General features: G+C 52.5%; 2 protein-coding genes across 8 annotated transcripts in view; both read left to right on the top strand.

The window, feature by feature from the left end:
- CORO1C (coronin 1C) overlaps nucleotides 1-16,653 on the top strand; it is a 38,311-nt gene extending 21,658 nt beyond the window's left edge. For 4 of the 6 annotated variants that reach the window (XM_046901147.1, XM_046901146.1, XM_025155467.3 and 1 more), the window contains exons 3-11: nucleotides 3,882-4,004; nucleotides 8,652-8,781; nucleotides 10,264-10,445; nucleotides 11,010-11,129; nucleotides 11,748-11,852; nucleotides 12,513-12,658; nucleotides 13,377-13,434; nucleotides 13,549-13,794; nucleotides 14,136-14,925. In XM_046901147.1, coding sequence (XP_046757103.1) covers nucleotides 3,882-4,004; nucleotides 8,652-8,781; nucleotides 10,264-10,445; nucleotides 11,010-11,129; nucleotides 11,748-11,852; nucleotides 12,513-12,658; nucleotides 13,377-13,434; nucleotides 13,549-13,794; nucleotides 14,136-14,255 — 1,230 coding nt within the window. In that variant the 3' untranslated portion in view covers nucleotides 14,256-14,925. Of the gene's footprint in view, nucleotides 1-3,881; nucleotides 4,005-8,651; nucleotides 8,782-10,263; nucleotides 10,446-11,009; nucleotides 11,130-11,747; nucleotides 11,853-12,512; nucleotides 12,659-13,376; nucleotides 13,435-13,548; nucleotides 13,795-14,135 lie in introns of all 6 variants that reach the window. The other 2 variants (NM_001277868.3, NM_001277869.3) reach the window with 1 other exon arrangement.
- SELPLG (selectin P ligand) lies at nucleotides 14,258-19,445 on the top strand. 2 transcript variants are annotated; one of them, XM_046901303.1, is made up of 2 exons: nucleotides 14,258-17,697; nucleotides 18,292-19,445. In XM_046901303.1, the coding sequence occupies exons 1-2, from the start codon at nucleotides 17,267-17,269 to the stop codon at nucleotides 19,331-19,333; spliced, it is 1,473 nt and encodes a 490-aa protein (XP_046757259.1). In that variant the 5' UTR covers nucleotides 14,258-17,266; the 3' UTR covers nucleotides 19,334-19,445. The 2 variants fall into 2 exon arrangements, with proteins under 2 accessions (XP_046757259.1, XP_001235379.5); XM_001235378.7 differs by having other exon boundaries at nucleotides 17,432-17,697; nucleotides 18,144-19,445.
- Nucleotides 19,446-19,717: the final 272 nt, after the last annotated feature.

Here is a 19,717-nt window from a genome sequence, read left to right as displayed (position 1 = left end):
CACTTCCTGTATTCCTCTTCTATTTCTGCCTCTGTGAGTGATGACGCTCCTTCAGCTCCCTGAACATCCCCCTCCCCTCACCCCCTCATCCTGACTTCTGATTGAGTCCATTTAGCACAGGTGTTTGAGTTCCCACAGCATGTTGCTTGCTGTTAAGTTCTGCGGATGAAAGCAGTCACTTTTACACCTAGCCTTTGGTATGCTTCTAACATTTAACACCTGATGCAGCTCCAGCCATAGGGTAAGCAGCCCCCTTCCACCTCCTCGGGCATCATTCTCACAGTCTGACCTCCGGGAGCTGTCAGCACGGCCAGGGCTGCAGGAGCCCCGCATAACATCGGCTCCAGGCCCCGCTCTGCGGCTGGTTGCCCAGCACTTCACCCCTCCGGGGCCCGCTGTTCATTGCGGGCGCTGCCGGCTCCGGGCCGCGCACGTGTCACTCCCCCGCCCTTTCCCGCGCCGCGCGCGCGCGTTCCCGCGCCCGCCGCAGCGGCACTGCGGCGGCCGCGGCTTTTTGCCTTATATGGTCATGACAGCGCTCGGGGCCGCCGGCAGCCGCCGCGCTGATTGGCGGGGGCGGAGCCGCGGCGCGGCAAGTGCGCGCCGGTTAACCCCTGCGTGGCCGGAGCTGCTGTCAGCGGAGTTCGGTACCGCCGGGCTGCTTTGTCCTCCCGCCCCGTGCATGGGCCTTCCGGGATTCACCGTCCCCGTGCGCCAGCGGGAGCCTTCAGACATGCTGGGAATTGCGATTCCCGCGGGTTAGCTGCTCTGCGGGGCGAGCCGTAGATAAAGTGCTTTAATCTATATCCATTATGGAGCGCAGATAATAGGCTAATTGGCGTGAGCTGTGCACGTCGGGGAAGAACGGTGGAAACAGTGCACTTGCTGCAGATTGTGATGGGCACAGGACTGCAGAGCTGATCTGGGATCCTGGTCCCAGTGAAGGTACAGGGAGGGAGCCCAGCAAGGAGGTGTGCACCAATCCCAACAAGCACACTCCACACAGCTCCTTTGGAGTCTCGCTTCCTGCATGCTGCACACAGCAGCTCCATGGAGGTGAAGGCTGGCAGTTTCCTGATGTGCTGGGGAAAGTGGCTCACAAACACTGGGGTGCTGAGGCTGTGCTATCGGGGGACTGGGGACAATTTCCTCCCCACCCCCTCCCTTTGCAAAACCTTTGCAGCTTGCAAAGAAGAAAATGCTGCTGCAGGGAGTTCTCAGTTGTGGTGGCAGAGCGTGAGCCGTTACATAAAGCCTCCAGAAGGGGAAGTGCTGCCTTTCTACAGTGTGGCTGTGGATTTATTCTGTCCCTCTGAAGACCACAAAGGATTTTTTTCCCCTAAACTTTGCTCAGGTTCTCACACAGCTCCAAGCAGTGATGTATGTTGGGTGGGGGAGATGAGAATTCAAGACAACTGTGCAACAGCTAGATAAAAAAAGCAAGATATTACTGGTTTTTGTTTATCACCATCAGCTTGTTTGCAATGGATCATCAGGTTCTTGATACGCTAAGGGAGAGCAGGCAGGCACTAAAGCTACAGAAACCTCATTTCCATAGGAAACAGAGGGGCAAGCACTGTTCCTTCCCTGCCTTATGCTTAGGTAGTGCTCAGTGCAAGGCAAGGCTGCTGCAGCTCCTCAAGCCCTGTGCACTGCTGAGGGTGGAAGCTGTGCTCGGTGGCTGCAGGCAGGGATGGAAGGAATCGCTGCACTGAGTGGTCATCATCTCTCCTCATCACCTTCCACATTAGCTATGGATGCTGTGATTGGTTTAGCAGTGACTGATGGCTATTTGTCACGGTCACGAGAGAGCAATGCACTTCCATTGCATCCCATGTTATTTTCCCCAAGTGCCACGTGCATGGCCAGCTGCTGCAACCAGAGGTGGAAGGTCAGTGCCCAGAGTGCATCAAGCTTCACTCCATCCAGCTTTGCAGAATTGGAGACTGTCACACAGCTCAGGGAAGAAGACAGGTAGTGGTCAGTTTGTTTTGGAAAAGTGGCTTAGTGCTTGCAACCTGAATTCTTTCTTCAGACTTCTGCAAAGTGAGGGTGGTGAAATCGCTGCTCCTTGTGCAACTCAGTGCCACTTCCCTCTTGTCAGTGGTGAGCATAGCCTGGCCTGGGGGAAGCAGCTGTTTCCAGTGATATTTTTACCATCCTCTGGGGGCTGTTTCCTGCAGCCAGTCACCCTTGTCTGGCATAGAAGCAGTTGTGAGACGATCACATTAATTGGTAAAGCTGCCACTGGTAGGAATGGTTTTCCTGTGCTGCTTATCTGACCCCTCTGGATTTAATAACAGAGCTTTTTGTTCTCATCTGTCAGTTGCTGAGGGCAGCCCATCCCTGCCAAAGGACCCAAACTTTGGGCGTGCTCCTGCTCAGCACCATCCAGCACACCGGTACTGATCCTCAGATCCACCTTCTATGGCTTTTCTCAAACCACAACTTTGAGAGCATCAAAAAGCTGTTACCGTGAAGTGTCGCTCAAGCAGAGCAGTAATGGATTTTGAGAAGGATTTAATTTCTTGAAGTCATACTGAGTTAATTTTAAGCTGTGTATCAGCGCCCGAGGTTTATTTTAAATCCTTAACTAATTAAAAGATTACATTGAGGGGAAAAAAAAAAAGAAGAAAGGAAACAAAACCAAACCCTCAAACCTGGGAGGACAGCGGTAGCACTTTAACATGAGAATCAGCTTTTGACCACCCCACCCCCCCCCTAAATAAATCCTAAAGCCCTTTTCTGCATAGTGGCAGTGCAGGGGATGGGGCCGCCCCTTTCTTTTTCCCTTTCTTTATTCCCTTATTAAGGATCTTTTTCCATAGGTCGGTCCACGTGCAGACAGAAGAGGTGTGCAGTACAAGTGATGGATGTGTGCTGCTGCTCACTGTAGCATTTCTTTCTTAAACCTGGATTTGGCCGTTCAGGAGATGTCTGCTGTGGTGTTCCTGTGATTTAACTCTGAGTCTGTCGGATCTCTGTCTTGTTTTCTCACCAGGAGAGGTCTGGAGGTCAGCAGTCCTCCAAAGCCCACATCCAGCTTGATTCTGACCCTCCAGCTTTGAGCAGGGCCCTGCTCCAGGGCTGGGGATGTCACCACCAAGCGGCAGAACTGAAATGCCAACCATTTCTTCCACATATTTAAACACAAAAAAAGTGAGGGATCTGTCTCAAAGCGTTCCCTCCCTGCCTTCCATCTCCCATCAGCCGTGTTTTGCTGATGCATCCACGTGGGCAGCAAAACCCTTTGGGAGGGGCTGCAGTCCCTGGCCCTGCAGCCATGGGAATCTCACTCTGGCTTTAGGATGTGAAAGGGGTGCTGCGTTGGCATTGCTGGATCCATCTCACGTGGGGTATTTTGTTGGCTTGTTCTCGTGGGGAGCTGACTTTGGTGGCACACTGGTGGCACTGGGGTGTGCCATGGGGGCAGGTGGGGATCAGCGATGGCGTCGCCGTGGCAGTCGGTGGATCAGTAGCGTTTATCATTTAGTCCTGTAACACAGGGTTTTGCTTCACTTAACCGAGCCTTAAAAGCTTTCCATCTCAGCAAAATGCCTTTGGGATGAAAGCGAGCAGGCTTGGTGAACTCAAAGCGCTGCAGCACCCTGCAATTAGAGCTGCAGCCCGGTTATCTTTAGCTGTGGCTGCCCGCTGTCACGAAGCAGGAGCAGAGCTGGCTTGCACCACGGGATGTCTCCAAGAAGAAAGGCTCAACGCCGGCTCATTTCCTCTGTTGGTGCACAAGATGCTCCAAAAAGCCATAAAGCTGAACGCCAAAAGCCTCAGTGGAGCATTAGGAGGAGTCTTCCCCTGTTGTCTTAGATGTGCTCTGTATTGTGGGCGTTATCACAGCTCTCCTCTTTGCTTTTCCCCTCCAGACGGGTCGAATTGACAAGTCCTACCCAACGGTGTGCGGGCACACAGGACCCGTGCTGGACATAGACTGGTGTCCCCACAACGACCAGGTCATCGCCAGCGGTTCTGAGGACTGCACCGTCATGGTGAGTGGATCTGCTTTCGTGCTGGGAGTGATGCTGCAGGTGGTGCTTGTGTTTCTGAAGGCAAGTGGCTGTCTGCTGTCCTGATACCAAAGGTAGAGTCCTTGCTGCTGGAGGAGTACTGATGGGCGTTCTGTGTGGTGGGTATTGGTTCTGCTTGAGAAATGATGATGCCTTCTACCTTGGCATCCAACTTTCCTGGTTTTCTCTCGGACAAATGGAAGAGCAGTTCTTCCTCTGGGGATCTGATGTTTGGGAAGAGAAGGCAGCGTGCCGCTCAGCAGTGGCTTGGTTTGGCTTGCAGTGCTTTACAGAAGGTGGAGGAGGTTCCCAATCTCAGATGTCCAAATGGATGTGGTGGTGTGTGCTGGAAAGCCGCGGAGATTAGAGAGAGGAACAAGCCCATCTGCTTTCATAACTACTTCAACCCTTGGTTTAAAGTTGAAACTCAGATCTTTTCCTACCCAAAGGTTGTGAGCAGATGTCAAAAGTTTGGGATTTTTTTTACAATTTATGTTTATTTTTTTTTAAGTACGTTAACATTGATCCAATTTTTACACCTGCCAGCCTTGGTCCCCAGTCCTGTTTTACCCACAGAACAATAGGCGACCTTGCTCAGTGATGGATGTGGAATCCTGCGTATGCAAACACAGCAGAATAAGTGAAAGAAAATGCTTGTAAGATGAAATAATGCCAAATAACTTCAGTGATCTTTGGCCATATTTAGAAATGCTGTAGGCTGAATGTTATATTGAAATCTTATTATAGATCATGTCAGATAAATTCCTTTGCTTCTGTTCATCGTTAAAGTGCTTGGGAGGGGATTCATCCCAAGTGGCTTATCCTGGGACAGCTCTTGCCTGTGATCTCTCTGTCTCGGAAGCCGAAGCATGTTAACAAAGCATACTATATTTAATATTAAACAAAACAACAAGCTTCTGTGTTTGTAACAGTCGCTACTGGGCTAGAACTGAGCTTTGAAGGATGCTGTTTTGTTCCTCTAGAAACCAGAATCCAAAAAGGCTGTGAGTCAGAACGAATGCCTTCTGAAACATGAGCATCAACAGAAGCAGAGGAAGCTATAGTCCATAGCTGCTTTGGGGAGGCAAGATAAGTCTCTAATCCAAGTGCAATGACAAGTATGTTGCAAGGCTCCAGAGGGACTGAATTATGTAGAAAAACTGACAGTGTTCAATTACAAGTTGTCCATACTCTCCTGACGAGCAGACAACGCCGTCCGCGTGTGTCAGAGCCCACTGCTGTGCAAACAGCTCTGCAGGGCTTTGTCTGCTCCGGGGTCACTGCCCATCCTGTCCCCACACCCCGTATATGTAGGTATGGGAAACGGTGGCCGTGACTTGCATTGAAAGCAGTGGAGGTGAAAGCAAGGAGGGCTGGCTGAGGGCTCAGCTGAGTCTCTTGTTAGGTCTTGTGTAGTTTCTGGTGGGCAAGTCGTCTGGGACACGTATGAAGTGGGCTGGACAGAGAGCTGGAGGTTGTAAAGAGCACGGCTGGCCTGGATTGCTTGGGAGAGGAACTGGATGAGCCGGTGAGCTGAGCCATCCCAGCTTTAATTGCTTGTCTGGCTTGGCACAAGTTGTTCCGCATCCTGTTTTCCTTGCTTTTCTTCAGCAGAGGTTTTGGAGTCCTGCTTCCTGAGCAGCCTGGCGCTGAATAAACTCATCTTAATTCCTTTGAGGGATACGTAGCACTTCTTCAGCTCTGAGCTGTTCATCAGCCAACAGAAAATGCAAAAAACAGTGATGTGATGGAGGGAAATGATGTGGCTTTCTGCAGAAGCACCAGCTGCTTTTAAAAAGCAACTTAAGTTGTCAGAGGCCGTCTGTATGTTGACACGTAAGGATTTAGGATCTGACCCTGTGCCACAGCAGGACCCGTCAGCATCAGCTAGGCTCGTGGTGAGGGGGAGAACGAGGCTGTGAGCATCTATGCAGCCAAGCAATGAGAAAGGTCAGCCTGTAAGGTGAAAATAGCCTGGGAGCTGCATGTGAGCAGGTCATTATTTGGGCACTAGGAAAGCAGACATCTTTTTTTTGGCACCATTGGGGCATCCCCATCTCCTCTGCTCCACGCTGCTCTCAGAAAGACTTCCTTGAAAACGCAGAGGCATGCGGATACCTTCTGTGGCTTCTCTTTGAAGAAGGATTCTCTTGTGCCAACAAATCAGGAATTACTTAAATATTCATGCTTGGTGCTCTGCTGAATGGCTGTAATGTACTGAAGGCTTTTTAATTCAGCTGGAAAACATTTGATTCTGGAAAGGCTCGTAAATGGTATCAGATGGCCTTTCTCAGATAGGGAAAAATTTGCTTCATCAGAAGGTGAGCACTAATGACCTTGTTGTTAACAAGCAGGGAAGGGTTCATTCCATGGAGCAAATTGGTTTCAAATGGAAGGAGAGCCCTCGCAGCGGTGAGAATGGCTGCTCCCATTGCCTGCTCCTGCAGGGATGCAGGTGAAACCCGGGGCTCATTCATTTCACTGTACAATGTGAAGGCCTCCACGTGGGAAGCTGTGCTGTGCCCATTCCATCCCACGCAGAGAGGTTCCCTCCCCACGCAGGAATGCTGGGCCGGGTCGCTCGGGAGCACACCCCGACCTTTTACACTCCTGGCTTTTTTGCAATACCAAGCAGGATTATTAGGTCAATAGTTTGTGTAATCTGCAGGGGATTACACTGGCCTGCAGCTGCTGTAAGCTATAGGGGCTTTCCCTCTTTCCCTTGAAGGAAAAAAAAAAAACATATCTCCGGCCTCCAGAGGCTTCTTAAAAATCCCTTCTATTGGTTTCTGCCTGCAGTTCCCCCCTCTCCTCTCCCACCCTTCATTTGCTGGTCCCCCACGGCTGGAGCTGTGGCTCTGAAAGCTGCCCTGGCTCAGGACAGCCACCCGCTTGGGGTGAGGCCACATGGATTTGGGGCAGAGCAGTGTAGAAGAGCAGCTTTGTCTCTCCGAAGGGAAAAAGATGCTGTGCTCACCAAGGTTTGCCATTTCCAAGGGCTCCCCAAACTTTGGGGTGAGCAGAGCTCTGGTTCCCTGCCTCATCCTCAACGCAACATCAGCCTGCCTCTTGCAGTCCTAACTGTCCTGGCCTTTTCATCTAGAGGAGAAGCATTTTGGGTGGCTTCTGGCTCTTCTCTGTTGCTGGTCCTCTCCCACCTGTGCCCCAGGCTGCACCCATGGTCCCTGTTGTTCCTGCATGGCCCCCTCCCCAGCTCTCCCACCCCTCCCCACCGTCTGCCTCAGGCAGCAGCTATTTCCTGCGGCGTTGCCTTCGCACTCAGAATCATTAAGGCTTTGGAGGTGGTTCCTGTGAGACCTACGTAAAATAATTACATTAAGTGCCAGTGCCAGTTTTAGCAGACTGACTGTGAAGCTCTGCGCTGCTGTCAGCAGACGTGCGTTAGCTGTTGCTGCTGTCAGGCTTTTCTTCCCTGGCTGGCACGAACAAAGCTGCTCCTATAAGAGCTGACAGCTCTGTAACCTGGAGTTACCTTGATACAGGCAGGTGCACTGACTTGTCGCAGTGTGCAAGGTGTATTTTGCTTTCACATGGAGGCTGCAGTTGCTGATGCTGCCGTGCTCTTTGTAATGTGATGAAAAAGGTGGTGGCTGGTGGAAGCCAGCACGTGCCATCCTGGCGCTATGGGTGCTGCTGGGGTGGCTGTGCAGGAGGAAAAGGGGGGGGGTTGAAACCCTGGAGGGTGCAGGCAGGGGTGAAGTCATTTGGGGTTGTTTGGAGGTGAGCTGCCCTGGTTCTGAAACCCTCTTGGAGTCATCCTGCTGCCTCTGACAGCTCGCTGGGCACTGCGGGCAGGGCTGGGCAATCCCTCTTCTCCTCCAGAAAAAGCAAACAATAGAAGGGAAGCAAACGTGCTCTGCTGCTGCCACCTACCTCCGGCAGCTATAAGTGCTCAGTTGAAGGCTTCTCCTTTAATTTTTTTTTAACAAGCCGGATGTAGGTCAAACTCAGTTCAAAGATGGTTGTCCAGCACTGAACTGCAGCAATAGCTTTGGTGGGCTGCTCCTGCCCTGGGGCACAGGGGTGCACCTTCTCTCCCATGGCACTGCCCATGGCAGAGGGCACCAGCTGAGGTCGGTGTAGCTGTTCTGGCCCCATAGCTGGGACTGCAGAGGTGTGATCAGAGCCCTGAGACTGCTCCTCCCCCTGCTGGCACTGTCCTGACCAGCGGAAGGATGTGGAGCCACGTAGGTGAGACAGAAAACAGCCAGCATTTCTAAAGAAGTCAGCCCCAACGTAGCTGCAACTTCTTCTTTTCCAGGGCCAAGCATAACTTGAAAGGACAGCAGCTGGTTCAGGTGGAGCTGAGCAGCAAGGCAGTGTTTTCTGAGTCCTTTGCTGGCAGCAGCTGACATGTATGGCTCTGGGATGTGGTGGAGGATGGGATTCGTGGTGTGACCTGCCAGCAGTCAGGTGCTGTGCTGGAAGGATGTCACACTCAGCCCTGACAAAAGCTAACAATCTCCTCCCTCTGTTTCCCCATTTATGTAGAGAAGTGACAACCTGGGCTTCTGCTGCGGCTTGGCACGGGATGCGTGAAGCGAATGAGTAATGCGCCCTTCAGAGGGATGCCCTTTGGCTCACCATCTTTCCTTTTCCCTTTTCCAGGTGTGGCAGATTCCCGAGAACGGGCTCACGCTGTCCTTGACAGAGCCAGTGGTAGTTCTAGAAGGCCATTCGAAGCGAGTGGGCATCGTGGCTTGGCACCCGACGGCGCGCAACGTGCTGCTCAGTGCAGGTATGTGGCAGTGCTGCGTGGGCAGCAGCCATCCCCGTGGCATCCCAGTTGGATGGAGAGGGAGCTGATGGCTCCTCCTGCCCTCTCCCAGCTGCTTCAGGGAATCACAGGACCTGTGACAGTTCCTAGGAACGCTGTGACATGTGGCTCACAGCCCCTTCCTTATCTTGGCCTTTTATTGCCCTCAGTTTACAGGGACAAGAAGCAGGAAATTGGAGGCGTGAATTACAGGATTACAACTGTTAGACTTCCTTTGATCTGCAAGTTCCATCAAGCTGATAGGCTTTCATATCCACTCTCCTCATCCCTGTTTTCATGCACCTCTTATAAAAGGCCCAACTGTTCCTCCATCTCACTGATCTCTGTCAGCTGTCCTAACTCCTGGCTCCTCATTCCCCAGACTTCCAGTATTTCCCAAATGGCCTCCTCGACTGGTACAGTTTATGCAATGAGATTCTTTTGGCCACTGAAAAACAGCCCAATCGTTATGGAAATAAAAAGGAAAGTCGTTATCCATTAGCTCACTCTGCAGCTTTCATAGCATGACCTTTAGCTTGGAGCGTAATAAAAGCAGCAAATGGTTTCAGCTGGACTGTCGGATGAGCTGTGTGTTTTTGGTAGATGTCAAGGCTCTCTGAGGTGCTGGTTTGGCTTGCATCTGGTTTCCCCAAAAATGCTTTGATGCAGACTTTGTGGCAGTTAAATTAACGAAGCTCGGTGTGGGAATGCACAAAAGGAGAAGGCAGCTTGCTCAGATTCCTGCTGTGTGTGTCCAGGCAGCCTGGCCAGGAGGATACCATCAGGTCACTGCAGCCTCCAGGCTTCCTCTTAGTAGCAGCAAACTGATGTTGGATGTCTCTTGGACTGTTTAGAAGTGTGCAGGGATAACTGTCTTCCCCTCAGTATGTTTTCACCCCTCCTTAAGCATTAGGAAGCACTGCTAACTTGCACGTTGTGCTTTTGTTCCCTTTCCTGGGATCTTATGGCTGCAGTCCTGTTCTTTATTTTGCTGTCATCTTGTTCAAGGCTTTATTCTTTGTCTTCTTGCTGTTTGGTCCTTGAACAAAACCACCTGCCTAATGATCCTCTTGAAACAGCTGACCTCAGCTTTTGATGCCTGCTGGTTTTTTTTCCCCTCCATGTTCTGCTGTTTCTTCTACTGTCACTTGCCTAATTTTCCATCCACGCCACTCTTTCTGCTGCAAATCTCTGTAACCTGAGAGGGCAGTGACTGTCAGCCAGTGCTGTCATGTGCAGAGCTGTAAGAACGTCACCTCTTTGCCTTCTCTGGCCACTTCATCCCCTCTCTGACCCTGTATTCAAGTGAGGTGGTGCTGCCTGGGGCTCTGCACACAGAGCACACTTAAGAGGCAGTGCCCGAAGCACTGCAGCTACAGCAGGTCTTATTCCTTGTTCTCTGCTGCTGGCTTTCTCCAGTTCACATCACGGCTGTGATTTTTTAGCTTTTACTTTCTCTTTCAGGTTGTGATAATGCAATTATAATCTGGAACGTGGGGACAGGTGAAGCCCTCATCAACCTAGATGACATGCACGTGGATGTGATCTACAACGTGAGCTGGAATCGCAATGGCAGCCTAATCTGTACAGCTTCCAAAGACAAAAAAGTTCGAATCATTGACCCCAGGAAACAAGAAATCATTGCTGTAAGTTTGTGCAGTCGTTTCACTTCAGCAGAGAGAACATATAAAGGAAGAACCTTTTTTTTTTTCCCCAATCCACACCACATTCAGTCATCCTTTTCAAAGTGAGAAAGAAATTACAAGAGGGATAGCAGAGCTTGAAGGATTTGTCTGGGTTTATTGGAATTAGTGTTTGAACTGGGATTTGAGGGCTCAGTTTTAAAACCTGCTGGAGTGTAATTCCACATCTAATCCTTTTGCATAATTACAGTTTCAAAGTTGTGTATGCAGAACGGAGATTTAGCAGCCTGTATGCATTGTAGCTTGAGAAGAAGCCTTCCTTCAGCCTTGTAAGAATTGGATAGGCAAAGCTGAAACAAGCTGGCTGTGACCACTTCTTTTGTAGCTTAGTAATGGCTTTCTTCCCTCAAGCATCAGGCAGGGATGGCTGGATGTTGCTCCATATAGTCAGCATCCTGCGTTGGAGGAGCAGCGTGTCCTGCTGGCGTTCTGTGCAGTCAAAAGAGAAGTCACCACCAGTGGGGCGTTCTGCTCCTCGCTAAAGGCTGTTCTTTACATCTATTTCAGGAGAAAGAGAAAACCCACGAGGGAGCCCGGCCCATGCGAGCCATTTTCCTTGCTGATGGAAACATCTTCACGACCGGCTTCAGCCGCATGAGCGAACGGCAGCTGGCCCTCTGGAATCCAGTAGGTTCCTATCCCACTGCTGCTGTGCTGTTGTAGTGCCCAGCTGAGCTGGCGAGCAGGGCCTGCAGTCAGCTGCTGTGTTTGGTTGATCTGCTTGAGCTTTCTTCCTTCTTCTCTCTGATCCTACTCAGACTTCCTGTGCCAGAGCTGTGTTGATGTTATTTAGGCTTGATGCTCGCTCAGGAGAGGAAGTGGGTTTTCTTCTGTCAGCCCCTGCCTCGCCAAGAGCAGAAGTGAAGCTGGCAGCTGCGTGTCTGAAGTGCAGGCAGAGTACATGAGTTGTATGTACAGAGCAAGACAGCAGCAAATCTGCCACACTGGCACAGGACTCTCACTGACATGAGTGCGTCATGTCTTTCCCTTCACTTGACCCCCTTGACTGGGGTCCTGCTCTGAATGTGTCTTGTGATTAAAACATCCTGAGGGAATGGAGGACCTTGCAAGACATCAGCATTTGTTACTCTAACACGGAGAGCCTTCAGGGTGGGGAAGCTGAGCGTTCTCTAGCTCCGTGTGGATACATGTGGATCCCATACACATTAATGGCGTAGATCCCGTGTTAATATCAGCTTTTCCATCCTTTGGTAACAACAGAATTCTTCTTTTTCACATTTCCAGAAAAACATGGAGGAGCCAATAGCCCTTCACGAGATGGACACCAGCAACGGGGTCCTGCTGCCATTCTATGACCCAGATACCAACATTATCTACTTGTGTGGCAAGGTGAGAAGCTGTTAATGGCCAGGCTTGTTTAGAGGTAGACTGATTGGATGAACGATGCCGATGAAGCTGTAAAGCAACCTGAATTCCAAGCTGCTTTGATCCTCACTCTGCAGGGCTACACAGAGCCCGCGAGGTCTGCACTGCGAAGGTGTGGTGTGTAGTTGGATGTTTCTATGAGATGAATTGATATGGGTAAAGCTGCTCTACATGCAACGAGTCAGATGCCTTCATTCAAACATCTTTTGTTGGTGTTGACCTGGATGTTTGTGCGTTAGTATGGGAGGAAGGTGCATGTTAGATGTTGTTATCCTTGCACTTGAAGGTGATGGAGCATGCAGCAACACTCAGGCTAATTTTGTGAGGTTAGATAATAGAAAACTGGGATCACCTGCACTCCTTTCTAAAAGCAGTCTGTTGGCATTAAGTGCTCTGGAGTGCCCACTTCTGAGTGCTGCAGCTTTGGACTTCCTATGAAAAGGAGCTAAAAACAAGAAGGGGGCGGGCAAGTAATTAAAAAGGAGGATCCACACAAGTAAATCCAATGTCTTTGTAGACTGCTAATGAGGAGCACTTGTTCCATATGCCTGCTGCCTCTCCTGCTGTTTCAGAGGTGCTCGTGTAGCAGAATTCACTCTGGAGTGATCTCTTTGTGTCCTGCAGGGCGACAGCAGCATTCGCTACTTTGAGATCACGGATGAATCCCCCTACGTTCACTACCTCAACACCTTCAGCAGCAAAGAGCCGCAGAGGGGGATGGGGTTCATGCCAAAGAGGGGCCTTGATGTGAACAAGTGCGAGATTGCCAGGTAAGGAGAAAGGCTGATCCCAATCCCCAGCTTGTATGCAGCAAGCAGGTTGGAAGCTGCCTCGAGAATTTATTGTGAGCAGCAGCGTGTGCAGATGTGGTTCAGAATCACCAAGGAAAGCGAGGCAAAGAAAAGCACATCGGGGATGTAGGCTGATGTCTGCAGTGGCTCCTGGCATGCTGCTGGTAGGGAATGTGCTGGAGGTGGTTTCTGAAGCTGCCTGGTCGTCATCTTGTTATTAATGAAAGCAGGTGAGCCAGGAAGGAAGCAAAGCCTGCATTTCTCTGCTCCATATGAGTTCTCCAGCAGCAGTGCTGAGGTGAAGGATTGTAGTTTGTGTAACTAGCTCAGAGTGAGACTGTGCAGTGAGCAGGAGGCTGCTGCTGCGATACATGGCAATCACTTGTGTGGTGCTTGTCTCAACACCCTGAGCAGTGGGCTGTGCCATTCTGATGGCCCCTCTGGCCAAAGTGCTCTCTGAAGTCACGCAGTGCCTAGGAGGGAGCTCTGCACACACACAGCTAGCTTTGTCTGGGCCTTACAAGAGCTCTGCTCTAGTGCAGCCCGGCTGTGGCTCCTTAGGATTGCCTCTGCCTCTCAGTACTCTGCTATGCATGAGCAGCAGAACTGAGGCTTCCTCTGCGTGGCGTGTCAGCTATCCTCACCTCCAAGTCACACCTCTTCTTCATTGTTATTATTTATTTTTTTTTTTGGAAAGGTTCTTCAAGCTTCACGAGAGGAAATGCGAGCCCATCATCATGACCGTCCCTCGAAAGGTGAGCCCAGGATGCTGCTGGCGTGCTGTGCAGCCCACTGCTGCCTTCCATGACGTGCAGCCCACTGCTGCCTTCCAGCCCCAAAGCTCCTGACCTGCTCATTTCTCCTTGCAGTCGGACCTCTTCCAGGACGACCTGTACCCCGACACAGCCGGCCCGGAGGCAGCGCTGGAAGCAGAAGAGTGGTTTGAGGGGAAGAATGCTGATCCCCTTCTCATTTCCTTGAAGCATGGGTACATTCCTGGCAAGAACAGGGATCTCAAGGTGGTCAAGAAGAATATACTGGACAACAAGCCTGCTGCAAACAAGAAAAGCGATCTCATAAGTGCTCCAAAGAAAGCGGCTGATGCCTCAGACACTGTGAGTAAGATCCACAAGCTTTTGGGGGTGCTGGCCTGAAATTGGTTGCCATCCTCAGGAACAGTTCTAACAAAAGTGGTGTGTGCAATTCCAGCACGCTGGGGCTGGGTCAGGCTGCTGTCTGCAAGGAGGGTTTGCGTAAGGGATGTGGTTGGTTTGATGGTTGGACATGATGATTTCAGAGGTCTTTTCCAACTTTAATGAGTCCATGATAAGGGTGGGAGTTCAGCACTCTTGAGCCTTGCGAGGTTCCCATCCAGTCCCTTTGCTTTAACAACTTAAATCTGCAGGACCAAACCCTGCCATCTCATAACCAACGCACGCTCTGTCTTTCCATCCAGCAAAACGAAGCCAAATTGGATGAGATTTTGAAAGAGCTGAAATCCATCAAAGACACCATCACCAACCAAGACGAGCGCATTTCCAAGCTGGAACAGCAGATGGCGAAGATTGCAGACTGAGCGGGGCTGGCGGGCGCTGCCAGCCCAACACATTCCAGTTGCCCAGTTTGGCCAGCAGCAGCGTGCAGCATTCCAGTACGAGCTTTCCTGTTCTCCCAAATTCACGTCAACGAGAGCCGATGATTAAAGCCAAGCTTTTTAGTGAAAGAATTTTTTTTTTTTCCTGATGTTTTAATGAATTTCTGTGACTGTGTCAAACAATTCCACGAGAATAAGTGCTACTTTTACAGTCTCTATTTTTTTTTTCCCCCCACAGATGTTATGAATTCTTGACAAGAAACCCAATTCTGACTCTTTCAATGTCGTGCCCAAATATCTTTTCTAGACGTAGGGACCAATGCCACATTGTTCGTATCCATATATATTTTTTTTTTTAAGTTGCCAAAAAAAAAGAAAAAGAAAAAGAAAAAAAAAAGTTGCTTTTTAATTTTATTTTATTTGCCACTTTGCAGTATTTGTGTTTTACATCTAAAGGGACAGCACTGTGTGTGTGTGCGCGTGCGTGTCTGGGGGTGTTTATACTGTTTAAAGATCGGAACTTGAAGCTATTTTGTATCAATCTTCAATGTTGAACAATCAGATGGGTTTCTGAGCCCCTCGGAGGTGACTTTCCTGCCTTCCTAATGCCTTCTGATCATGGTTGAAAAATATATCTATCGTTGTGAACGAAGCGAGCCGTGCCACAATGCCTCCTCTCCTTTGTACGCCCCGCAGGACTTCTGAACCAGCATCGTGCTGCCCTTGGAAAAGAGTTTGGGACCTTCCCAGCTGTGTCCAAACGGACGTGTGCTCATTGCCAGGCTTTGTTTTAAGGCAGAAGTGACCTCCGTGCAGGCAGTGTTGGTGGGGCGCAAAGCTCGAGGCGTGCGGTGGCAGCAGCCTGCAGGCCACGCGTGCAGCCAGCTCCTGTGCCTGTAAATGTGTGCATGCACCTTGTTTGCTTTCAGAAGCCTTTAAGAGCTGTGACTTTGCAATTCTCTGTCCCCAGACTGTAGTGCTGATGATAGAAATTTGGACTCTGCTTCCCAAGCGATGTTAGGAGCAGCCAGGCGACTTTTTCACGATGGGTCTCCAGAAACAAAACTCCTCTGACTATTGTTGATGTCCCCCCCCCCCCCCCTTATCATCCCCGCCTTAAAACTTGGCAGGAAATGGTTTGTCCCTGGATGAGATCAGCAACCCTCATCCTCTTTGAGGTCCTCAGCTGAAAGGTGCAGGACAGGCCGAGCTCCTCGCTGGGTTTCTGCTGCTCACATGAGGTCTGCACTGCCAGGGGGGTGCCTGGGCATGGGACAGTCACGTTCATGGCTCTGTATCTGGCCATAGCAGTTCCCATAGGTGTGCCCAGGATGATGCTGCCCAGCCAAACTCCGCCAGCCCTCTGGCTTTGCTGTGTTGGTGCAGCCCATATGCGGTGCCCGGTATCCCTTGCAAAACGGTTGGGGTCAGAGCGACATCCAGCTGATGAGCCCCCAATCCCCTCCCAGCTGTGCTCTGGTCCTTCATCCAGCACAGCTGCAGTGTGTGTGCCCATGTGTGTGCTTGGAGCCGGCCTCGGAGCAGCGGCAGGGTGCGTCCCTTCACCCAGGCCGATCCTTTTTTCCCTTAGGTTAGCTAGAAAACCTCAAATCTCCCCCCCATTAAATTGGTTTTGGAGGTTTTTTCAATGTTTGCATGTTCACTCCTTACCCGTTAAGGATTCTCTGTGCTGGATGGATGTCTGCATTGGTGAGCGTGGGGACAGCTAGGAGAAGAAGAGGCACCAGGATGGGATGCGAGAGGCAGAGAATGTGTTATGATCCCATAGCATACGATCCCGTAGCACGAAAGCTTCCTCCAAGTGTTTTTACCTTTTAGGTAGGGCTGTGGGTGACCGCTGGTGCCGTGTCACAGCCCTTCACGTCCCGGGGCCGTTCGGTGACGTCTCTGTGCCGCATTATATGGCCGAGCTGATGTGTCTTTACTTTTGGGATATGAAAACCGAATGTTCCGCTCCCCCCCCTCCCCCCGAAACGCCGATCTCTGTGTTGATCCGTGTGACTTCAGGGTGCTTGTGTGCTCGGGGAGACCTTCTGTTTTGTTTCCTGTTTTGAATTGGAGGGAAATAAGGTTCCGTACCGCTGGATGGGGGTGCCCGGATGGGGTTGGTGTGTGGTGGAGGTTTGAGGAACGGCCGCCGTGGCCGTGAGCTCACAGCTTGTGCTTTATTTAAATGAACTGATGATGCCTCGCCAGGCTCAGCCAGAGTCAGTGCCTGATGCTTTTTGTAGCCGCGATATCCCAGAAGAGAACCAGCGACGTCCTGAAAGATGCGCTCTTATAGAGCGGCCATAGTTATCTGTCCGAATATTTGCTTCCATTTTCAAGAGATAAAAAAAAAAAGTCATTGATTACAAACTTCCTTCTCTTGGTTTCTTCTTTGGCTGTTCCTGTGCCCAGGAAGGCGCGGGGGTGGGGAATGTCGTCAGCCCGTGCCCAGTTCCCCTTTTGGAGCTGATCCCGGGCAGGTGCGGGGGCTGCGGGTTTGGGGTGCGGGTTGTGATGAATGATGGCACCGTGGGGTAACCACAGCAATGGAAACCCAGTGGTGTCAGACGGTGGCTGAGCCACCCCTCCTCTGGGACTCTGCCCAGCCTGGCCCCAAGGGATGGTGGTTCCCCTGCAAGCAAAGATGGGGATGCTCTCTGCAGATGTTCCCTTGCCGCCTGTGCGTGCCCTGGCCCTGTGATGCTCTACCCCTCATGGGTTCCCCAGAAGCTTTGGAGTGGATGCAACCGAGCACTGCACCCTGTGCTGGGGCAGAGGGCTGCGGCGGGGTTGTTTATGGATGCAGGGTGTGAGCTACGGATGTGCTCTTGCAGCACCCTTCCTGCTGGTGCAGCTCCTGCGCACTGCTGTGCCGGTGCTTGCGGTCAGGGCGGGTTCCTCCCCATCGTCCCCGTGCTCCGTGAGCCTGAGTGCTGCACTGGATGGATGTGAGGAGAAGCGTTTTGGGCATGGGGGCTCTGTGAATGCATAGAGCCAAGCCCCTGCCCTCCTCCTCCTTTCCACACTGGGGTCCCTTTTGTCCTCCCATGGGGTCACCCCTCAGGGGTCCGTGCCTGCACTGTGCCATGGGCGCTGCCAGCTTTAGGACCGCCTTTCCCATCACTTCTGCTTTCATTTGTGCTTTCAGCACAAGCCCCGGCGTGCATGCTCGGAGGAGCAGGGCGGTGGAATACCCACGGAACCACCACCCTGATAGAGGAGCGGGAGGCCGCTTTCTGAGGTGCACGCAGCCCCCTGGCCTCCGGTGTCAGCGTCACGTCCTCCCCTTGCAGGGCTCCAAAACCGCAGCCACATTTCCTGCCTGCCTCAGTGGGGAGCTGCAGGCGGAGCGCAGCCCACGACGCCCCTGGGGTTGGGACCAGGGCCCTCAGTCCCGCAGCATCCCCCGGCACAGGTGAGCCTCAAAACCCACGGCGATGGAGCAGGGTGCGCAGGGGATGCTTGGGGTCCGCAGGGGCTGCCACCCTCTGCCCCGTGCTGCTCACTGGGGTGTGAGGAGGGCGGATGTGGGGCAGCTTTGGGGCTGGGTGTGGGAGCTGTATGGGGACTGCTGAGCGCCGGGTGGGTTTGGGTGGCTTTAGTCCTGCTCTGAGCGGATGCCCCCAGCATTATGTTGGCAGCACGGAGGGGGAGGAAGGTGCTGGGGGGTTATCAATCTGCAGCCCGTACCATCCCTGTGCTTTCATTTCCACCCAGGCAGCCCTCCTGCACCCACTCTTCTCAAAGCGGCCGTCTCCATCACGGCTCGTTTCCCATTTCCAGCCTCTCCACTTCCCTTTGCAAACTCTCTTTGCTCGGGCGGAGGGGCCTCGTTTCACCCACCCCCTGTGTCCTCCCCAGGTCCCATGGCACTGGGCAGCACCATGCTGCTGGCACTGCTGCTCAGCACCCCGCGGGACTGCAGGACCTGGCCCCTGGAGCAGGGCCTGCAGTGGGCCTGGGGGGCAGCAGAGCAGACCCCGGCCGAGCCCCCGCTGCTCTCCCGCAGGAGAAGAGCTGATGCTGGACCCCACAGCACCACTGTGACACCTGTTAGCAATGAGACCGCATTCCCTGGGCATGACATGCTGATGGGCACAGAGCCGGGCAACACCACCGGGCAGCCCAAACCTTTGGTGGTCACCACAACGGTTCCATTGAATGACTCCCCTCATGCACTGCTGGGCACAGAGCTGGACAACACCTCCAGCCAGGCCTTGGTGCTGACCACGGTCAGTTCCTTGGATGAGATGGATTCCTCTCAGTCCCTCGTGCCCTTGGGCACACAGCCACCACCAGGGTCAGGCAACACCCCCATACAAACCAAGGCCTCGCTGGTCACCACAGCAGATCTATTGGATGGGACCGACACCACTGAGCCCATTGCACCGTTGGGCACGGAGCTGCCACCAAAGATGGGCAACAGCACCAGGCAGGCCAAGGCTTTGGTGGTCACCACAATGGCTCTTCTGGATGAGACCGACTCTCCCGAGACGGCGCCCGGCACAGAACTCCAAAGTGGCAGCACCGTTGTGCCCGACCAGCTCATGGAATCCACAGGGCATGGCACGGATGGGACCGTGACTGATGGCATGGACATCTCCACGGAGCCACGCTCAGCTCTTCTCCCCACCACCACTTATTCCAAAAAATCCGGCTCTCACTCTCTGCAGGAGGTGAACACAACACCTTTGTCCATGAAACCACGGGGGACCACAGCGCCGGACCCCATGGATGACCTGTGGGACAACAGCTCTCTGATGAACAAGTGCCTGCTGGCCATCCTGCTGCTGGCACTGGTGGCTGCGCTCTTCATGGTGTGCACGGCAGTGCTGGGCACCTTGCTTTGGCGGAGGGTGAGGACAGCACGTCGGCAGCTCGGCCCCACTGAGATGGTTTGCATCTCCTCCCTGCTGCCCGACAGCGAGCGTGCTGCCACCAATGGTCCCCGGCGGGGCATCCCCGTGCGTCACAAGCTGCTGGTCGATGCCAGCTCTGAAGCTGATGGTGACAACCTGACGCTCAGCAGCTTTCTGCCGGAGCATTCCTGAAGCATCGTGGTGATGGAGCAGCGTGGGGTCCATCCCTGGTGCCACCAGTGTCCCCCTTGGAACTGTATGGAAGAGAATCATCCACCCCATTAAAATGCCTCTGCTACACAGACGCGGTGATCTCTTGGTGCCTACCCACATCCTCGTCCTGAAATTTCGCTTCTCCATCCTTCTCCTCCACAGAAATGAAATCCTCCCAGGGTGCAGAGCACATGGAGACGGTGACCCCAGGGTTCCCAAGCTCATGCTGGGAGTGGGAAGGGCGGTGGTGCTGCAGTGGGTGTGTTTGTGGCTTAACGTGTTCCTGCCTGTGGTCAAATGCAATGGGGCAAGGGGATGGCAATGGGTCTGGCGGGGTGCTGCTGGCCTGGGTCTCACGCACAG

This window comes from Gallus gallus, chromosome 15, assembly GCF_016699485.2.
Source record: "Gallus gallus isolate bGalGal1 chromosome 15, bGalGal1.mat.broiler.GRCg7b, whole genome shotgun sequence".
In the NCBI taxonomy this organism is placed as follows: domain Eukaryota; kingdom Metazoa; phylum Chordata; class Aves; order Galliformes; family Phasianidae; genus Gallus; species Gallus gallus.
This window is presented reverse-complemented; position numbering and strand designations above follow the sequence as displayed.

Excerpts from the sequence above, each read along its gene's own strand:
- SELPLG (XM_046901303.1), top strand. The coding sequence starts at position 17,267 with ATGCATAGAGCCAAGCCCCTGCCCTCCTCCTCCTTTCCACACTGGGGT. Across the intron at positions 17,698-18,291 it reads CGCAGCATCCCCCGGCACAG|GAGAAGAGCTGATGCTGGAC; the intron begins GTGAGCCTCAAA and ends GCTCTCCCGCAG.